This window comes from Pogonomyrmex barbatus, unplaced genomic scaffold (genome assembly GCF_055798465.1).
Source record: "Pogonomyrmex barbatus isolate J1 unplaced genomic scaffold, ASM5579846v1 scaffold5, whole genome shotgun sequence".
NCBI classification, from domain to species: domain Eukaryota; kingdom Metazoa; phylum Arthropoda; class Insecta; order Hymenoptera; family Formicidae; genus Pogonomyrmex; species Pogonomyrmex barbatus.
This window is the reverse complement of record NW_028297149.1, coordinates 6686018-6707267: the sequence shown is the minus strand read 5'-3', so window position 1 is coordinate 6707267 and position 21250 is coordinate 6686018. Positions and strand designations below refer to the sequence as shown.

The 21250-nt window shown below is 34.2% G+C and overlaps 2 protein-coding genes and 1 long non-coding RNA gene across 3 annotated transcripts; 2 read left to right on the top strand and 1 right to left on the bottom strand.

The window, feature by feature from the left end:
* The first annotated feature begins 17 nt into the window (after window positions 1-17).
* Window positions 18-6711, top strand: LOC105425395 (vitellogenin-3-like). The gene is made up of 7 exons (XM_025217836.2): window positions 18-175; window positions 463-1187; window positions 1409-2248; window positions 2399-3422; window positions 3500-5095; window positions 5450-5874; window positions 5969-6711. The coding sequence occupies exons 1-7, from the start codon at window positions 145-147 to the stop codon at window positions 6554-6556; spliced, it is 5229 nt and encodes a 1742-aa protein (XP_025073621.2). The 5' UTR covers window positions 18-144; the 3' UTR covers window positions 6557-6711.
* Window positions 6712-13630: 6919 nt separating this feature from the next.
* On the bottom strand, window positions 13631-14694 carry LOC105425365 (uncharacterized). The gene is made up of 2 exons (XR_967638.2): window positions 14087-14694; window positions 13631-13960 (listed from the first exon to the last, which is right to left on the bottom strand). It is a non-coding gene; the product is annotated as an uncharacterized LOC105425365 (long non-coding RNA).
* Window positions 14695-14740: 46 nt separating this feature from the next.
* Window positions 14741-21247, top strand: LOC148935415 (vitellogenin-1-like). The gene is made up of 7 exons (XM_089081424.1): window positions 14741-14898; window positions 15294-16000; window positions 16175-17113; window positions 17260-18313; window positions 18434-19981; window positions 20264-20682; window positions 20778-21247. Exons 1-7 carry the CDS (start codon window positions 14868-14870, stop codon window positions 21057-21059), a joined length of 4980 nt encoding a protein of 1659 aa, XP_088937550.1. The 5' UTR covers window positions 14741-14867; the 3' UTR covers window positions 21060-21247.
* The last annotated feature ends 3 nt before the right edge of the window (window positions 21248-21250 follow it).

Genomic DNA, 21250 nt, shown 5'->3' with positions numbered 1-21250 from the left:
TATATTTCAAGTTCATGTGAATATACTGAATCTGTGGCCATCAATGGCAGGTCAAGCTGAGTTAGCATACTCCTGTATATAAATTCAATCAAGGGGACGAAGCTTTCATTTCGCATTTAGTATTGGTACGCCACATACAACACCATGTGGTTGCCTTTCACTCTTTTGATACTTGGTAAGTAGACATCGACTTTGCGAATAGTAACATTTTCTACCAAAATTTCAAATAGAATATCTCAAACTTCAATGAAATTTAAAATCAAAGTTTTCCTATGACATAAAATTATTATTATAAAATTTGATTTACATTTCTTATATGTATATGTATATCACTTAATTAATTTCTATGTAAAAATAAATTAAATTCTTTGAGACAAGAATATAACAAGAATTTTATTTTAATTTTTAATAAAAAAAATTTCAATTGTTACAACTTAATTATACGACTTTTTTGTTTGGTAGCCGGCGTGGCCGCGGCCAAACCCGATCACGACTGTGCTTGGAATTCGCAAACCGAGTACCGATATCTTGTGTACAGTCGGACAGTGGCAGCCATTGGCCAAATTAAAGGACAATACACTGGAGTTCAAGTAAGAGGTACCCTCGTTGTTCAAGCACCATCGACAAACACGTTGCGAGCGAGACTTGAGAACCCGCAGTATGCTAATTTACACGCACCGCTGCGAAACGGTCCAGAATCCGAGATCCGAGACGAAGTGTTGCAGTATCGCGATCTTCCTATGTCCGGAAAGCCATTCGAGATAAAGCTCAAGCATGGATTAATCCAAAATGTGTTGATGGATAATGATGTGCCTATTTGGGAGGTGAACATGCTTAAGGCTATAATCAGCCAGTTGCAGCTTGACACAAAGGGCGAAAATCTAATAGACAGCAAGGGCACTCAAATACCTGATGAGTCCCAGCCTTTTGGTACATTTAAAGTTATGGAAGACTCCGTCGGTGGCAAATGCGAGGTTCTCTATGATGTCTCCCCATTGCCCGATAATATTGGTTTGATGAGGCCAGACAAAGTACCTATGCCGGAAGAACGCGGTGATGATGGCCATTTTTATGAAGTCAAGAAAACGAAGAATTACAAGAAATGTCAACAACGACAAGTTTATATTTATGGCTTAAACGATCCAACAAAGGTGTCGCAATTGGATAGACAGGACGATGTTGTTTCGGTGAGTTTAATTTTAATTGACAAACTGTTCTGATATTCTAATTAAAAAATAATATACGCAATAGTTAAAGATTATTAAAAAAGAATTTTTTGGAAAAAAATTGATTTATATAAGATGTCGATATTTTTCTATATTCAATTACGTTCCAAACTACTGCAAATGGGCGGAAGAACGATAAAATTTCTTGGCAAAATTTATCTGCAATTATATGATTGTTACAGGAATTATCCTCGAGTGAAGTAGTTATTTCCGGCCATCTGAGAGAATATACCATTCAATCATCCGTGACGAGAAATCAAATATATGTTAAACCTCGAAGAACTGAACCTGTACTTGGCACTGTGCACAGCATAATGAAACTAACTTTAGCCAAAAAATCTCCGATCACCACGGAATTGCGCTTGTCAGATAATCTCATGTCAACTGGAAATTTAGTATACACGTTTAACAGTCCGTTCTATGATTTCGGAAATCGAAGACCATTCGTCGACAAGCAACATAGACGAATACAAAAGGTTAGCTCTTCTCAAAGCTCTAGCAGTGAAAGCAGTTCCAGCCAGAGTAGTTCCAGCGAGGAGGATATAAATGATACTATTTTACAACCTCTAACGGACTTACGCCTGCCTCCCAATATTCCGCTGTTACCCTTTTTCGTCGGCTTCGGAGGCAATAACGTCCAAACTTCCGAAGAAGTCAACATGGAATCTGTCATGAAAATAATTATGGAAATATCCAATGAAATACAACAGCCCGAACGAATTCAGGATAATCAAACGCTGGAGAAATTCACAATCTTGAAAAATATCCTTCGCACCATGAGTTACAAGCAGTATAGTGAGCTAAACAACCGTATACCGCATAAGAAACTGTCCAACAAGCACAGTGACACTTGGAACATCTACCGCGATGCCGTCGCACACGCCGGAACCGGACCCGCTCTATTGACCATCACAGATTGGATAAGGAACAAGAAGGTTGAAAACTTAGAGGCAGCGCAAGTTCTTGCCCAAATTCCCAAACACGTTCGCACACCCACGGCGGAATACATCAAAACAGTCTTCGTAAGTAGTTCCTTTTACGTACAATAAAGAGTTATGCAATTTCTAGATTTTTTTCCATCCGAACAAAATATTAATTATGCTAGGAATTAAAATTACACACAATTAATTATAATTACAATTAATTATAATCTACGTGCGATCTCTGTGTAGGAACTGATCAAACATCCAGTGGTAGCGCAACAAAAACATGTCAGCTCGTCCGCGATCGTAGCATTCGCCGAACTTCTTCGTAACGTTAACGGTGGCTATTATCCAAAACGGACTTTCGGTCCTTTGATTTCCGAGGATAACAAAGACGTGGAAGAAATTTATATTCCTTACATGGCCAATCAACTGAAACACGCCATTTCTAGAAGCGACAGTCCCAGAATTCAAAGTTACATCGTAGCACTTGGCGTTACCAATCATCCGAAAATTATCTCAGTCCTCGAGCCGTACTTAGAAGGCACCCAGCCGGCATCGAAATTCCAACGTATGCTCATGGTATCTTCCTTGACCACGTTAATTAAAACGCAACCGAAATTAGTTGGGCCCATTCTCTACAAGATCTACATGAACACACGTGAGGCTCACGAGCTACGTTGCATAGCGGTGCACAATTTCATCAAGAGCGACCCACCTATGCTCATGTTGCAGCGCGTAGCGAAATTCACGAATTACGAGACAAACGAACATGTGAATTCGGTCGTGAAGACAACGCTGGAGAGCCTCGCTAACACAAAGCGACCGGGATGGGAGAAGCTTGCTAGGAAAGTGCGCATTGCCCTCAGGCAAATAAATCCCAAGATTGATACTACGTGGAACTCGATGGGCTACTATAGATATATAAATAGCTGGATTATTAACGGATTTTCTATGCAAACCGTTGTTAGCGAGGATAGTTATCTACCCTCCTTTGTACACTGTGCTGTAAATACCATTTTCGATCGCTACAGCCAGCCCAGCTTGGAAGAAAAGTATGCGGTATCAAGCGTAAAACAGTTACTAAATCATTTGCAAAACCAAGGAACAAGTCAAAGTTCTTCGCGAAGATCACGCGTTGATAAGCTTGTCAAAACACTTAAGATGCAGCCCGCACATCTGCAAAAGCTTGAAGGAAGTATTTTCATTAACTCATTAGTCGGTTTCTTGTTCTATCCCTTCGACGATGAGGCGCTTGATAATGTTGTTAAAAGTGAGTATTATGAATTTTATTTTCAATATTATTTTACTTTAACGATCTGTAACTTATGTAATTATTATGTATTACAGCTATGAACGAATTCATGGAGAAGCAGCAGCAAATCGATGTAACTTATTTAAGGAGTTATGAAGCGACAATAAGCTTGCCGACTGAAAATGGTTTACCATTCAGTTATACTGTAGACTCACCAACTCTTGTCAAAATTCATGCTTCGTTCAACAAACCGGACTCTAAGAGAAAAACTGGCTTACTTAATGCGTTAATTGCCAATAAAGTACAGAGACGCGTCGGTTTTGCAACACTTTTCAATCATAAGACGTTCGTCGTTGGTATTGATACAAATCGACACATGCAAATACCAATAAAATACGAAATCGAAACCGATAAGCGAAACATTGGAGTCACGATTATTCCGAAAACATTACAATCTCTGGAGGATTCTACAAAGGATTCTCTAAAGGATTCTGAACTTAGTTTGTGGCACCATAGCACCGTACCCTTCACTACACGACAGGACATTGATGATCTTAGGCCCCTGTCTTTTAATAAAAATTTGCATCATGTATTGTCTTCAAAAAAAGACAAAACCGTAGTACAAAAAGGTCTGCTTTCTCTCGAGCTTGAGGTTGACGAAGGACACGGTGATGTAAAACAAGAAAAGCTAATGGACTTGCTTCCGAAGCTCTTAAACCCTTGGGAAGAAATGAGTCTAAATCATTACATGAAGTTGAACATGAAGGTAGTTCCTCAACAATGGGACAGTCAAGAGATAAATGTCAACATTGCTTATGATGAACTGGAAATCACCGGTAACAAACAAGATTTGAATGAAGAGACACTAACCTCGTCGCCAGTAGATAACAAGCCAAACAGTGAGGATAGAAGACAACAGATTATGAGAAGCCTCAGCCGAGACCTTACAACGGGTAATGCCTATGTACTGGACATAAGTTGCAACGTTCCGATGTTGGAGAATGGGCAACAAGTTCTCACTATCGGCTTAGTGAATAGCAATCCGGAAAGAATGTCTAAGGCTTACGTTTATTGGAATAATCGAACTCCAGGCAAAGAAGAGGTCACTTATGAAGTTTGCTACCTTCAAGAACTACAACAGTCATCGGACGCTCTGAATGTCATGAGAGCTCTTGAGACCACGCCACAGAGTCACTTCAAAGGTAATTTGTACTTTGGACAGACCTGCCAGGAAGGAAACCAAGTTGAAATCATCGGACTGATGCAGCGAAGTAACGAACTGAAGGAAATAATAAAAGAAACCGATGTAGTCAAAGAGTGCCAACGAGGCATTAAAGAGGGCAACCAAAAAGTGCCGGCTTGCCAGAGGGCTGCTGAGCTCGCCAATATAGAAGATCAGCTTGACATTTCGATTACCGCACCTTCAGTTGTCCGTAATATTATTGATCGTGTTATCGAATATGTCCTGGATCATTTTATTCCTTCCACAGCACGCACGGACGTAACACATCCGAAAAACTCTGATATAGATCACCTCGAAATAAAAATAATTTTACCATCCAACGACGTAATGCCGAAGATTTCTGTACATACTCCGAAAATGGATGTTACTTATCCTCATCCCTCGGAAAGCACCCCGGAAATACGAAAGATGCGAAATGAATTACCCTTAGCAGGAGAACTACCGAACGGTTAGTTACAAAATTTTGTAGAAAAAAATAAGCGTTAATAGTTCTTCCAAATATCAAAATTTATTTTATTAATAACATGTCTTAATGCTAATTAGAAAAAGTAAATTAGTGTTTAAATAATAATATAAAAACTGTTGATTCGATCTTTATTATCACTTAACTATTTAACGTAGATCTATAGTTATATTAATTTTCTAATAAATAATTTATTGCTTCATTATTGATTTTGTCGCTCCAGACATTATATTTAGATGCACAATGAATACAGATTATTTTACAAAATATAATATTATGTATTAAGTTACTTATAGAACCTTCATAAAATAACATAAAATAACAAATTATTCTTCACAGATATGTGTACTGTGGACAAAAACATGGTCGTTACTTTCGATCAAGTGGCCTATCCTGTAAAAATGGGATATTGCAAACACGTGCTGATGATCACTAGTCCACAATTAGATTCCGAAGATGGTCAAGCATCTATTCCGGAAGAACAGAAAGTGGCTGTCTTAGCATACGAAACGAAAGAAAGCCTGAATACTATTTTACTCCTGGGTAATCAAGAAATTAAGCTGCTCAAGAAAGAAGGTCATCTTGAAGTCTTGATTGATGAGCGGCCGATCGAATTATCGGAGCATACACCGTATAAAGAGGTCCAAGAGGAAACCCATAAGAAATCTTTGGAAATTCTCAAGCTAGCAGACGAATCGATTGAAGTTTTTTCGCACAAGTATAAACTCAGAGCGTTATATGATGGAAATCATGTTCAATTACAGGTAAATAAAGATATGAAGCAAACTGATAAAATTAAATTGATTACAGTAATACAGAAAATTTAATGATAAATAAATTGAAATAAATTTATTACAGGCATCCAACAAATATCGCAATGCCGTACGCGGTCTCTGCGGCAACTACGATATGCAATCCGATAATGATTTCATGACTCCTAAGAACTGCGTCCTGAGGAAATCCGAAGAATTCGCGGCCACATTCGCCTTGACTAATGAAGACGATTGTCAAGGACCCGCTGTAGCGAATAAACAAAAAGCCGAAGAAGCCGTTTGCACAGAGATGCATCCTCAGCCTAGCAATGTTATCAACGATAAAGAAGCAGGAAGAACATTGACAGAAAAGCAAAGTAATAGAGGAAGAACACAAGAAAATGAAAGCAGTAAATCAGTGGAAATGAATGAAGGAAGCAATATTCTCTTCCGCACAAGAGTATTGCAAGAGGGCAATGAGCTCTGTTTCACTACCAGACCTTTGTCAACGTGTGCCGAGGGTACCAGACCTACACAAACGAAGACAAAGGATTACAAAGTTCACTGCTTAACAAAGAACGAGGAGTCTCTGGAGTTGAAACGTAGAATCGAGCAAGGCGCTAATCCAGATCTTTCTCACAAATCCGTCTCCAAGACGCACACTTTCACTGTTGCTTACGCTTGCGCTGCATGAACTGGCTACCGAATTAATATACCGACTCTGTATACTTAATCAAAACTCGTTTTTCCCCTTTTTTTATTCTCTCCTATTTTTAAGAAACTGCAAATATGTACTTTTAATAATTGCAGAAACCTAAGCAATAATAAAGTTGAAATTTTTCAACATAATTATCAGAATTTCTTCTTTTTCCATATCCAAGTTATAGCGCTCAGTTAAATGAATTAGAAATGGAAATTTTATATAAAATAGATTAAACATAACTGTGAACATATGAATTAACATATGAATTGATAAAAATAAAAATAGTTGTTAACGACTAAATACATTAATTTACATTCAGAGTTCTTTTACAGAAAGATTTCTTTTGTAGAAGAAAATTTTAAAAAAAGATTGCGTATATGTGCATCTATGATGACTTGAAGATAATCCAATTACATATTTATTTCATTAATAGTTTTATTAATATAACTTACTTCATTCATGTATAAGCAGTTATTACATTATTTATATCTTTATTAGCAAAATCTTATTTTAGTAATAATATTAGTAACAATATATATAATAATTATTGACTAATATTATTATTATTATTATATAATAATATTAGTAGTAATAATATTAATCTAAAAAAAATCTTTTTTATTCTGACTTTGAAATGAAATTAATTGTGTAGACCTTTAAAGACAAATCTGATTGCCACATTTGTGTATTGATTAAGATTAAAAACTAACAAGTTATAAATTTTGCATAGAAAAAGGTTATATCATTATACATAACAAACATATCAAATTGTATTTTATTACAAATTTTATAATCCTATCAGCAAATAAATGTTTCTTAAATGTTATTAAAATCTTTAAAAGATATTTTTAAAAAATATTAAAAATAATGGATTAAATTTTCCATTAAAAAATATCTATTTTAACTTTATTTTAACTTTATTTTAACTTTTAAACAAATAGTTTTTTAAGATTTGATAAACGTTTCATTTAGTATTTAAAGAAATGTTTTCTCTGATAGTTCATAAAAATTTATTATGTTCAGAAAAACATTCTTTAATGTCTAAAAGATGTGTTTAATATTTGAAATATATAACTTTGTCAAAAGAAATCGAAAGAAAAGGATTTAATCATTTTATCAAATAATCATTTTGATACTAGGTAAGTACATACTTTATATTTTAGTTACATAAAAAAGTCAAGGTAACAATAATATATTTCACCGCTATATATTATATCCAAAATAGTGGTTTTTTTTTTTACTTATAGAAATATAGCTATCAAGATCACACTTATGGCTTAAGGGGATTTTGGACTGACGAGCGAACTCCGAAAACGTTCACATATATGCACATCTAAACATACACAGATGCATTTATGTATATTCATACATACATTTTTGTACACATATGATACACATATGAGTAAATTATCGTATTGTTTTTTTACATCATATTAGATATCTAGCTTAATTCTAAGAACTTAACGTTGTTTCTTCATGTAATCTTCTAATCTAGCAATAGTCAGTTTTGTATGCTGTAAAATTTTTATATAAAGCAAATATTGACATGACTTGAACTTTGGATGTTATTTTAAAGTAACAAATGATAAAAAAAGATCTAAATTTAAAAAATTTTTCTGATTTTTCTGATTAGAAATTCATATGCTAAACAAGTATTAATGCATAAACTTTAATTGTGGAAAAGAATTTTCAAATTTGTCAAATTAATAAAAAATTAGAGCGATACAAAAATTATCGCATTCTGTCGGCAGTACAAAACGAGTTCAACATCCCCTTAACACACGCTGCCAACGCCTAACTTGTTCCGTTTTTTTTTGATATATAAAATATAGACACACACACACACACACACACACACACACACACACACACACACACCAAAATTGCCCATATTTCTATGTTTAAACAATATTTTATTATATTATTTTTAAGAAATAAAATAAGCTTTATTATAAAAATAACTTGTAAAATCTTTTAATTTTTTAGATATGTAAATAATGAAAGCACAAATATTTTTAAATTAATTGATTATACATATAAAAATATTTAGTGATAACATTCACAAAATGAACTTTATGATGCAAATGTTTATTATGCAAATGTTATTATGCAATTCATTTTTCTACGAATGAAATGTTCAATATTTATAGAGGATTATCAGTGACCTGTTATGAAGTTACACACATTATCGTTTTTTTCGATTAAATATATGTATATGATACATTTTTTTGTACATATAGATTATAAAATTATATTTCTACAAATGATTACAATTTTCATATGAAATATAATGCTTCCAATTACATATATTTATATAAGATACTTAAGAAACTAATGTAATGTAAAACTCTTTAAATAAAAAAGTTAAAAATAGTTAGTTAAATGTACAAATTAAAAAGTAGTTAAAAATTATAACTTTTTTATAAAAGAAATAAAATCTAAATACATATCTTTGCACTTAAGAAATTTTCCTATTATCCAAGTGTCCTAAATCCAAGTATTATATTACAATTTAATTTATTAAATTCAAATAGTATCTAATACTCAACCCTAATATGAATATCATTTATATAAAAGATTTGATATCTAAAAAGTGATGCCAAGTTATAGTTCTATTACCTCAAAAATTAAATGTACAATTACTTTTTACAAATGTAAATCAATTAATTAATGATTCTTTGTATTCCCATTGAAATTTTCTTATTCTAAAATCTAAATGATACAGCTATCTAAATGATACAGAAAATCTAAACGAACATTATGATATTATAAAATTACGTTTAATCTAATTTAACTCAAATGATATGTATCTAACATAAGTTGCTTTTATTCTCAATATATATCTCAATATATATCTCAATATATGTATACCAGGTGTATGCATAAGTTTTTTCCGTTAGTTTTAACTAAGAGATGTCGCCAGCGAAAAGTACGCAGCGTATTAATTTGACACATACATCATTTTGTTCGTCTGACATTTAAAACTACAAACACACACAAGTTGAGTCCGCCAAAAACTAGCGTCTTTGTTTTATCGTTCAGTGATCATGTAGAGTTTTGTGCCTGAAAAAGAACATTTGCGGCACGCATTGCTTTTTTTATTTAATCAAAAGAAAAAGGCTGTTTAAAGTCATCGTTTGCTGGTAGAAACATATGGTGAACACGCTCCATCGATTAGAACATGTGAGACATGGTTTCGACAATTTAAAAGTGGTGATTTCAATGTGAAAGACAGTGAGCGCTCTGGTAGACCACAAAAATGCGAAGACGAGCAATTGCAGGAGTTATTGGATGATGACCCAACTCAAACTCAACGGCAATTAGCAGAAGCATTACATGTATCACAAGAAACAATCAGACGTTTACGAGCAATGGGAAAGATCAATAAACTCGGTAAATGGGTCCCACACGATTTGAATGAACGTCAAATGGAAAATCGCAAAGTCACTTGTGAAATGCTGCTTCAATGCCACGAAAGGAAATCATTTTTGTATCGAATTGTGACGGGTGACGAAAAATGGATTTATTTTGAAAACCCGAAGCGGAAAAAATCGTGGCTTTCACCTGGCGAAGCCGGTCCATCAACACCAAGGCCAAATCGCTTCGACAAGAAGACCATGCTCTGTGTCTGGTGGGACCAGAGCGGTATTGTGTATTATGAACTCTTGAAGCCCAGCGAAACCGTTAATACACAACGCTATCGCCAACAAATGATTAATTTAAACCACGCATTAATCGAAAGACGACCGGAATGGGTCAGAAGACATGGCAAAGTGATTTTGTTACACGACAATGCGCCGTCTCACACAGCAAAACCAGTGAAAGACATCTTGAAATCGCTTGGATGGGACATCCTTCCGCACCCGCCGTACTCCCCAGACTTGGCGCCATCTGATTATCACCTCTTCGCATCAATGGGGCACGCGCTCGCAGAGTAGTACTTCAGCAATTTCGAGGAAGTTGGAAAATGGCTCGACGAATGGTTTGTCGCAAAAGACAAGCAGTTTTTCTGGCATGGTATTCATAAATTACCTGAAAGATGGGCGAAATGTGTAGAAGCCGATGGCCAATATTTTGAATAAAAAAAAAATTAATTTCCCTTGAAAATTACGTGTCTTTTTTTACTAAAAAACCGGAAAAAACTTATGTATACACCTGGTATATAAAATTCCGGCATAAAAATTCTTTCTGTAAAGAATTTTTAAATACATGTATATTTGAATCGAATGAAAGATTTAATTACAAAGAATTAAAGAAGTAATAATACAAAATGAAAAAAATTTAATTTAAATAAAAAAATTTTTATGTAAAGAAACTTAGCGCTGCTCGATAAAATAAAGAAAAGAAAACAATTTAAAGTAATAATATATTTAATCTGAATGACATTCTGAACGAAAACAATATTTTTCGTTTAAGTATTAAAATTATAATACCACAGTTTCTTGCACATAATATAGTTCGTCATATATATATATATATATATTACTTTGTAACAAATAAACTTAATCTTACATTAAACTAGTTTCATATATTCGCTTTCATACCATACTACTCACATAAAAAATCGAGACTTATATTCTATGTGTAATTCAAATCCATACATTCGTGTCACTTGCTCGAACAGTATATACATAGTGGTTATTATTTTTATTGCTGTCGCAATGTCCTTAAATCTTGTCATTACTTTTTCAAAATTTCTCATTTTTACTTTGTTATTATTTCAATTAAGATCTAGTAGCGCCAAGTTTTTTACATAAAAATTTTTTTATTTAAATTAAATTTTTTTAGTTTGTATTATTACCTCTTTAATTCTTTGTAATTAAATCTTTCATTCGATTTAAATATATATGTACTTAAAAATTCTTTATAGAAATATATGCCGGAATTTTATATATATATATATATATATATATATATATATATATATATATATATATATATACACTGGTGGTCAAAATAAGGCACCCCAAGATTTTTAGAATGATCATCTATTTGTACATATACGTGGAAAATGAGTACATAACAAAATGAAGTACAAACTTTGACATAATATACCAAAAAGTTAAATAAATCGTTCAATCCACCTGTCATTTATACAAAAAAAGTAAAATTTTGTGTAGACAAAATGATAAGGCACCTGAGTGTCTGTTGAAAAACCTTAAAGTGTGTAGGCCTATGTAAGTCTATTCTATAGAAATTAGTTATTAATAGTTAGTTTATAAGTGTTTAAATACTTTTTAAGCTAAAATTAAATTATGGAACGAGGGAAAGTATTAAACTAAGATGAGAAAATTAAAATACTGCAGTTAAAGTCCAATAGAAAAAAATCAAGTACAAATTACAAAGAAACTAAAAAGAAGTCGATGTGTTATTCAAAATTGTTTACAAAAATCTCAAGAATATGGGAAAAAAAAGTCAAAAGAAACATATAATAATAGAAGCTATTCACATTAAATAGCCTTGCGAATAAGCTTATTTGCTTTGTCAGCTTGAATATGTCCATCGCCTACTAAATCTTCTATGCGCTACTAGATGGCTAGGTCTTCTTACATCTAACAGTTTTCTCGAGGGTACTTTTATAACTGTCTTATATTATATATATGAGTATTAAAGCATTTGTGATCGTACAACTAGCTAGGAGTACATATGCATTCCGAAAGGAGTAAATGATCATGAATCAACAAAGGTGAAAGAAAACCAGGATTTAATGCTTGGAACGACGCCGAGAAGAGTAGCAAAAGTTGCTTAACGTCTTCGATGTAGCAAAAATCGTTTCACATTTTTTTTTATCAGAAAATTAAAATTATTTTCATAAAATTTTTTATACTACACGATTTACGATTTATTACAGATATATATTGTGATGTACTTTAATGTACTTTGGATGTAAATAAGATTGATCTTGCTTTATTAGATAAGTACTCGTTTATAATATATTTTCCTTAATAATATTATGTTAGAATTTATACTTTGTTGATTTCTTTTTCTCCAGTTTTATAGATGGGAAATAGTGACGTTTAATAAATGGATCCGACTTGTAAGAATAGAAGCTATTCACATTAAATAGCCTTGCGAATAAGCTTATTTGCTTTGTCGGCTTGAATATGTCCATCGCCTACTAAATCTTCTATGCGCTACTAGATGGCTAGGTCTTCTTACATCTAACAGTTTTCTCGAGAGTACTTTTATAACTGTCTTATATTATATATATGAGTATTAAAGTATTTGTAATCGTACAACTAGCTAGGAGTACATATGCATTCCGAAAGGAGTAAATGATCATGAATCGACAAAGGAAAGAAGACTGAAGTTAATGCTTGAAACGCCGAGAAGAGTAGCAAAACTGCTTAACGTCTTCGATGTAGCAAAAATCGTTTCACATTTTTTTTTATCAGAAAATTAAAATTATTTTCATAAAATTTTTTATACTACACGATTTACGATTTATTACAGATATATATTGTGATGTATTTTAATGTACTTTGGATGTAAATAAGATTGATCTTGCTTTATTAGATAAGTACTCGTTTATAATATATTTTCCTTAATAATATTATGTTAGAATTTATACTTTGTTGATTTCTTTTTCTCAAGTTTTATAGATGGGAAATAGTGACGTTTAATAAATGGATCCGACTTGTAAAAATAGAAGCTATTCACATTAAATAGCCTTGCGAATAAGCTTATTTGCTTTGTCGGCTTGAATATGTCCATCGCCTACTAAATCTTTTATGGGCTACTAGATGGCTAGGTCTTCTTACATCTAACAGTTTTCTCGAGAGTACTTTTATAACTGTCTTATATTATATATATGAGTATTAAAGTATTTGTAATCGTACAACTAGCTAGGAGTACATATGCATTCCGAAAGGAGTAAATGATCATAAATCGTAACAAGGTTAGAAAACAAGGTAATGCTTGGAACGATGCCGAGAAGAGTAGCAAAACTTGCTTAACGTCTTCGATGTAGCAAAAATCGTTTCACATTTTTTTTTATCAGAAAATTAAAATTATTTTCATAAAATATTTTATACTACACGATTTACGATTTATTACAGATATATATTGTGATTACTGATCTTGCTTTATTAGATAAGTACACGTTTACGATATATTTTCCTTAATAATATTATGTTAGAATTTATACTTGACTTTGTTGATTTCTTTTTCTCAAGTTTATAGATGGGAGATAGTGACATTTAATAAATGGATCCGACTTGTAAAAATAGAAATTATTCACATTAAATAGCCTTGCGAATAGGTTTACCTGCTTTGTCGACTTGAATGTATCCATCGCCTAATCTTTTATATTTAAACAAATATATCATAATACGGTCAAGTTGCACAACAATCTCTACAGACCATAATATTTGAACACTTCTAGTTTTCTGATTTCTGGAAAAAAGCACAAACGCGTACGTAAAAAGACAATATCAAAATGACAGTATTTATATTGCTTCTTAGAACCTACTTGTAAAATAACAGATAGTGCATTATAGTGTACAAACATCAGTCACTTACATTCCAAAACAAATCATTATCATCAATTGTCAAACTCGCCGCGAAACTTAATTTTGATTGGTTTAGCCATTATTGAGATCCGATAATTTCGGATGCTCGCATCTCGCCGACTCGCGATGAAATAAAGTCACACGATAGTGTTCTCCGTTGACTTGACACTTACTGTGTCTCCTGAAAACAGATTACGTTTTAAAACTAAACTTTTGATACAAATTAACTTCTCTCCAATTTTTATACTTATCGTATAAAATTAAATTAAATTATTGTATAAAAGATTATGTAAAAAAATTATATGAATCTCTTAATGTTATCAGTGCTTCTTAATTAATTTTCAATTTCGGTTTTCGACAAATTCACATTTGATGAATTTCATCTCAATAACTGCTACAATTTATATAATTATATATAATTTGTAATAAATGCGGATATTTTCAAATGCAGTGAAATGAATCATATTTTTCGACGAAGTCAATGTTCTGCTTGAAAGTGTAATGTATGTCATGATCTCTTATCTTCCATTTTCCAAGTATGCTACAATTATGGCGAATTACTTTCAATCATACTTGATTACACTACGGATGTACCAAGTGCAAACCTAACAAGGTTAAAGCAATTTATCACGTGTCACGGAACAATAAGAGTTTTAAGTTTAAGTTTAGTTTAGCAATCTAAATCAATGTGTATTGCGTGGGGTTAAGCTGACTTGACATATGAAGAGTATATAAAGCCGCTTAAGACAGAAGAATTCTCATTTTCTCTCTCGATACTATCCGTTTACATTATGCGGTTATCTTTGACCTTTCTTCTAATCAGTAAGTAGATTTTAATTTTGTAAACAACTTCAATTTCTACGAAAATTACACAGTGATGTTATTTTTCATCTTTTTATAAAAAGATTTTATAAAATTTCCTCATGGCATATATAAAGCAATTATCATAAAATTTGAAATTTCTATGTGTTATTTTTTTTCTTTTTGTGGCTACAATTTATTAAAAATTATAAGAATCTATTTTACTTTTAATAATACGGCGAATATTAATGAAATTAATAATATACTAATAATATATAAATAATAATATATAAATATATAATTATAAATTAATACTATACTAATTTGTATAAAATTAAATAATTTTTTTACATAAAAATATACATTCCATTTATTAAAACATAATTGCAAAAAATGATGATTCTTTCTTTTGCTAGTTGGGGCGGTTGTGGCCGACCATCAGAATGGTTGGGAAACCGAAAATGAATATCACTTCCGCGTACAAAGTCGGACTTTAACTGCCTTAGACAAGCTAGCTCAACAGTTTTCTGGGATATTGATAAACGGTGCACTCATCGTTCAAGTGAAATCGCCGGACACATTGCAAGCAATAATTTCCAAGACGCAATATGCTCCCGTGCACCAAGTATTGTCAGAAGGTTGGGACTCTGAGATAACCGATTTGGAATTTCGCGAGCTTTCCTTGTCAGGGAAGTCCTTCGAGATCAAGCTCAAGCATGGAGTGATCCGGGATGTATTGGTCGATCGGGATGTGCCTACTTGGGAGGTGAATTTGTTGAAGAGTATCGTGAGTCAACTGCAGATTGACACACAGGGCGAGAATGTGATAGCGAGTAGAGGTACTCAAGTACCTGATGAGAACCAACCTTTCGGTTCATTTAGAGCCATGGAGGACTCCGTTGGCGGTAAATGCGAGGTTCTCTACGATATAACACCACTGCGTGATGATGTTATCTTCAAGCAGCCAGAGTTAATGCCCTTACCAAATCTCCGCGGGGATGGCTATCATTTCGACATTATAAAGACGAAGAATTATACCCGATGCGAGCAGCGAATGGCTTATCATTTTGATATCGCCGGTAAAGCGAATTGGAAACCAGGATCTAATGATGGAGTTCTTTCGGTGAGTTATATAAGAGCTCTTTAATATTTCAATTGTGATAAAATTAAGAATTATTTTAAAAAAATATCCGACAAAATTTACTTCGGATATCGTTATTACGTTTCTATACGTATGCTAATTAAAAAAATGACGCAAACAAAGAATTCATTTTTGCGATCGTATTTTGTTGTACAGAGATCATCCACAAGTCGCATCCTCATCTCGGGCAACTTAAAACGCTTCACTATTCAGTCTTCCGTGACAACGGACAAGATACTTATCACTTCTAAAATTCATGATACGTACTCTGGTGCTGTTTACAGTAAAGTAAACGTAACTTTGGACCATGTACAGAAGATCTCCAATATCATGCCTGCGTCTGACAACTCCGTGTCAACTGGAAACTTAGTGTACATTTATAATAACCCGTTCTCTAACCAGCGCAAACCGCGCCGTCCAAGTATCAGTCGAAGTTCCTTAGCGGCTCGTTCGTCTGAGAGTCGCAGTTCTAACAGTTCCAGCGAGGAAAGCAGCGACGATGATAACAGCAGCAGCAGCAGCAGCAGCAGCAGCAGCAGCAGCTCTTCAAATAATTCCAACAGCGAGGAGCGTGAGTACTTGCAATCAAAGCCGAAATTAGATGAGGTTCCGGAAAATCCGTTCTTGCCCTACTTCATCGGCTACAAAGGCAAGAGCATTAAAGAATCTCAAGAGAATTACTCTCAGGTGGCGGTCCGTTTGATTGGCCAGATAACTGGAGAAATAGAATATATTGCCGTTGATATACTACATCAGCCATTCACTGAAACGGTGGAGCGATTCACAATTCTGAACAGACTGATCCGCACCATGGATACCAAGCAACTCGCTGAAGTAGAAAATATGTTATCCGACACATTCTATCAGGACGATCGTAACAGATTATCTAACAAGGATGAAAAAGACGAGTACGATAAAGTCAGCTGGAATGTCTTTTCTAGTGCCGTTGCACATGCCGGAACTGGACCCGCTCTTATCACCATTAGAAATTGGATAACGAATGGGAAACTTAAGGACATGCGAGCTGTACAGGCCATTTCAAAAATTCCCAAAGTCGCGCAAGCACCTACGACGGAATACGTCAAAGCAGTTTTCGTAAGTATTTATGTAAAATAATACGTAAAAGATGAAAAAAAATCTCTAATATTTTTCGTTATCGTTTATATATTTGCACTAGCAATTATGAATTATACTTACACATCAAGATTAATTTTAATGTTCACATGAGTCAATATCTGCAGGAATTGATCATCGATGAACAGGTGACAAAACAGAAACTTTTAAACACAACTGCACCTTTGGCATTCGCCGAATTAGCCAGCAACGTTTACAACAACAGATCGTCTATCTATCCGATCTACAGTTTCGGCCGTATGGTTCCCAAGCATGATAATGCGCTTCTCGAAACCTATATTCCATATATGGCCACGCAACTGAAAGAAGCCATCAAGGATGGCGACAGTCGTCGAATTCAGACGTACATTATGGCACTGGGTAATTTCGGCCATGCAAAAGTATTCTCTATCTTTGAGCCATATTTAGAAGGAACGTTGCCATTGTCAAAGTACCAACGCATGATGATGGTCATCTCGTTTGGCAAACTAGCCGAAAATTTCCCAAGAGTCACCAGATCTATCGCCTATAAGATCTATATAAATGTGATGGAAACTTATGAGGTGCGTTGCGCAGCTGTTTATATCATAATGAAGACCAATCCACCTCTGGCCATGTTGCAACGAATGGCAGAATTCACTAATCAGGATGCGAGCAAACAAGTAAATGCTGCCGTCAAGAGTAGCATAGAGGCCCTAGCTAATTTGAAGCAACCGGAGTTACAAGATCTAGCCAACAAAGCGCGCATCGCTAAAACACTGTTAAATCCTTGGAATTACAGTTCAGAATACTCTCAGACCGTTATTCAAGAGATGATAGTCGCCTCTTTAAATTTTGCTCAAAGAGAGATTTTTCAGATAATTGGTAGTAACGACGGCAGTTGGTTTAAAAGTGTACTTCTTGGCGAAGATTTATCTTATGGTGGTTTTAATCTACCCCCGACAAAATTAATATATACAATATCGAGTTTGATTGAAGCTATTCAGTCAATGAAGGATACATTTAAACGGGTATGGGGAGAGGACAAAAACGAAGAGAAAGTAGCTATTGAAGAAATGATTGCACAGCTTAATATTAAGCAAGATGATCTGGAACATTTTGAAGGAAGTATTTTGATGAATACCCTATTCAGTTCATTTTTCTATCCCTTCGACAATAATACAATTGAAGAAATAATGAGGGGTAAGTATCCTAAAATTTATTTCAAGAAGTGTTGCTCTGATATATATAAACCATTAATATATATATATATATATATATATAATCTTAACATAAATTATTATTATTATTATTGCATTGCAGTGCTTAAAACGGATATGATATCATGGAGAGAACCTGGATCTTTTGGATCCAAAAACATAAATTATCTAAACAATTATGAGGTAATGTTGGGATTCCCGACTGAAAGCGGCCTGCCGTTCATCTACACCTTAAGTTTAGCGAACTTAATGAGAATTAACGGTGACGCATCTCATAATATGAAACCTGACAATCTAGAAGTAACGGTGGCGGGCCATTTATTATACAAAGAAAGGATCCAAAGCAGAATTGGTGTTGTAACGCCTTTCGAGCACAGGCATTACATCGCGGGTATCGATACCAATACGCAGTTCTTCATACCATGTAGTGCACGCGTTGCAATGATCGAAGCAAAAAGATTTGAGTTGAAAATACACCCGGACGAAATATATAAATACGGCACCGGACATATCGGGATTCACCATAGCAGCCATCCTTACACCGCGAGACACGATATTCTCGAATTTCAACCTGTAATTCTCAGCAATGACACACGCATAGTGCACACGGCCGAACCGCACACAATAAATGTCGCGGCAGGTGACGTGATAATCGTGGCAACAGCCGATGATTTTGACGATTCGAAGGATACGTCATTTGAGGAGATGCAAGAGATTTGGAATGCATTTAAATTCAACTCTGGAGGAGCTCGTTACAGGAACTTCAGTTCAATCATATTTATCAGGCCAGCAGAAGTAAACATAACTCTGCATGCCATGATAATTAATCCCGACAAGCTGGACCTTGAACCCACGGAAGAAGCGATCCCTGCAATAACTGACAAACAAACAGACAGCGAGGAAAGAAGGGACCAGTTTTTAAGAGAAGTTTCCAGAGATATAAATTCTCCTGTTGCATATATTTTCGACTTAGGTTTTGCTTCTGAAAGTAGTAAACAAGTTTACACTCTTGCTACGAGTCAAAGCAATGTAGATGAAAAGTATCAAGCTCTTTTCTATTGGAATATCCAAACACCAGAGGAGGGAGAAGTCTACGCGGAGGTTTGCGGTGCTGGACAATTGCAAGTATCACCGAGCAATCCTCTGAACTTTGAAAAAGCAATCGAGCAAATACCGAAAGATGAGTTTAGCGCTGAACTGCGATTTGGTAGCTGCACGAATGGAGAAAGGATTAAACTCAAAGGAAATTTGACTCGTACTGACAGAGCCAAAGAAACGGCGATGAAATCCGAGGTAATCGCTAAATGTCGGCAAGAAATGGCACAAGGTAACAAAGGACTGCTGGCCTGTCAAGAAGCCATCGAATTACTCGAAGAGAGAGATCGTCTGATGGTATCAATGGAAATGAAGTCGAATCGTCTCAGTATGCTTGTGAACAATGCTATCTTCTCGATCAAGACGATTCTCCCCGACGAAAATGTGAAGATGCTGAGCCCGGGAGATGTTAAAGAGAATACTATTGATATGGAGATAAATGTACCATCCAAAAGCAATAATGGAAAAATTTCTTTACGCACCTCAGAAGTAGGTGTTACATTCTCTTTAGCAGACGCTGTCAAGAATATTCCAGAGCAAAAACAAAAAGAAAACTGTAAGTTATAAAACTTTATAAAAAATAGATTCAATAGTAAATAATGTAAGTAGAAAATAATTAGTGGCACTGATGGCACATGTCACTCAAAACAAAATAATGCTCGAATCATCGAACAAACTGATAATCCGAGCATCATTTTATAATTATGATTATATTTAATCTTTAATATCTTCTCAATTTGTTGTTGATAATAATTCTTATTGATAATAATATGTTGGATAAAACGTTTTAGAAGTTATTTATAATATACATAGCATTATCCAAAATTATTTTTTGCAGTTTTGTGCACTCTCGACAAAACCAAGGCTGCTACTTTTGATGATAACGTTTATCCGTTGAAACTAGGAAAATGTTGGCATGTGATGATGACCACTTTTCCAAAGCGAAATCCTAATAATCCTGAAAAGCTATTGACTATTCCGGAAAATTCACAAGTGCTTATCAAGGTCCGTGAAATGGATGACGGCAGCAAAGAAGTCAAGATGATCTTTGGTTGCAAGGAAATATATCTGCGAAAAAGAGATGATCGTCTCGAAGTCACAGTTGACGGAAAAACAGAGGAGTTTTCGCAACATAAGAGCTATGCGGATGACGATAATACCTTCGAAATTTACGAGTTACACGATGGATCGATTAATGTTTACTCCGAGAAACATGAAATCAATGCTATATATGACGGAGAACGTATCCGAGTTGAGGTAAGTACGAAGATAAAACAAGTTGCGTGACGGAATGCATTGTAATAATATTATTATGCAGTATATGAAATATAATGTTACGTATTTGTTGTTAGGCACACAGAAAATATCGCAATTCCATACGTGGCCTCTGCGGTAACTACGATTTGAGGTCCGACAATGATTTTATTATACCAAAGAACTGCGTCCTGACAAGACCCGAAGAATTTACCGCATCATACATCTTGATTGACGAGGAATGTCAAGGATCTGTTTTGGAAAACAAACGAAAAGCCGAAAAATCCACATGCATTGCGAAATCATATCGTCCGAGCGACGTTATTAGCGACAGAGAAGCGGGAAGAGCACCGAGCAAAAATAAATGGGGCTACCATTAGCCGAAATATTATTAATCAAAAGAAAAGTGCTGAAATAATTGTATTGTTTCTTTCACAGGATTAGCAAATTTTGTGAGTCTGTTAAATATTTGTTAAAAATATTTATTTTGTTAAAATATTTGTTAAAAAAATTTATTTATACAACAAAAAAATTTCTTACTAATTAAAGCGCAAAGATTTTAAAAGAATTT

Bases quoted from the DNA above. Each gene is read 5' to 3' on its own strand.
- LOC148935415 (XM_089081424.1), top strand. From the start codon at position 14,868: ATGCGGTTATCTTTGACCTTTCTTCTAATCA. The intron at 14,899-15,293 runs GTAAGTAGATTT...TTCTTTTGCTAG, and splicing joins TTTGACCTTTCTTCTAATCA to TTGGGGCGGTTGTGGCCGAC. The intron at 20,683-20,777 runs GTAAGTACGAAG...ATTTGTTGTTAG, and splicing joins GAGAACGTATCCGAGTTGAG to GCACACAGAAAATATCGCAA.
- LOC105425395 (XM_025217836.2), top strand. From the start codon at position 145: ATGTGGTTGCCTTTCACTCTTTTGATACTTG. The intron at 2,249-2,398 runs GTAAGTAGTTCC...ATCTCTGTGTAG, and splicing joins AATACATCAAAACAGTCTTC to GAACTGATCAAACATCCAGT. The intron at 3,423-3,499 runs GTGAGTATTATG...TATGTATTACAG, and splicing joins GCTTGATAATGTTGTTAAAA to CTATGAACGAATTCATGGAG.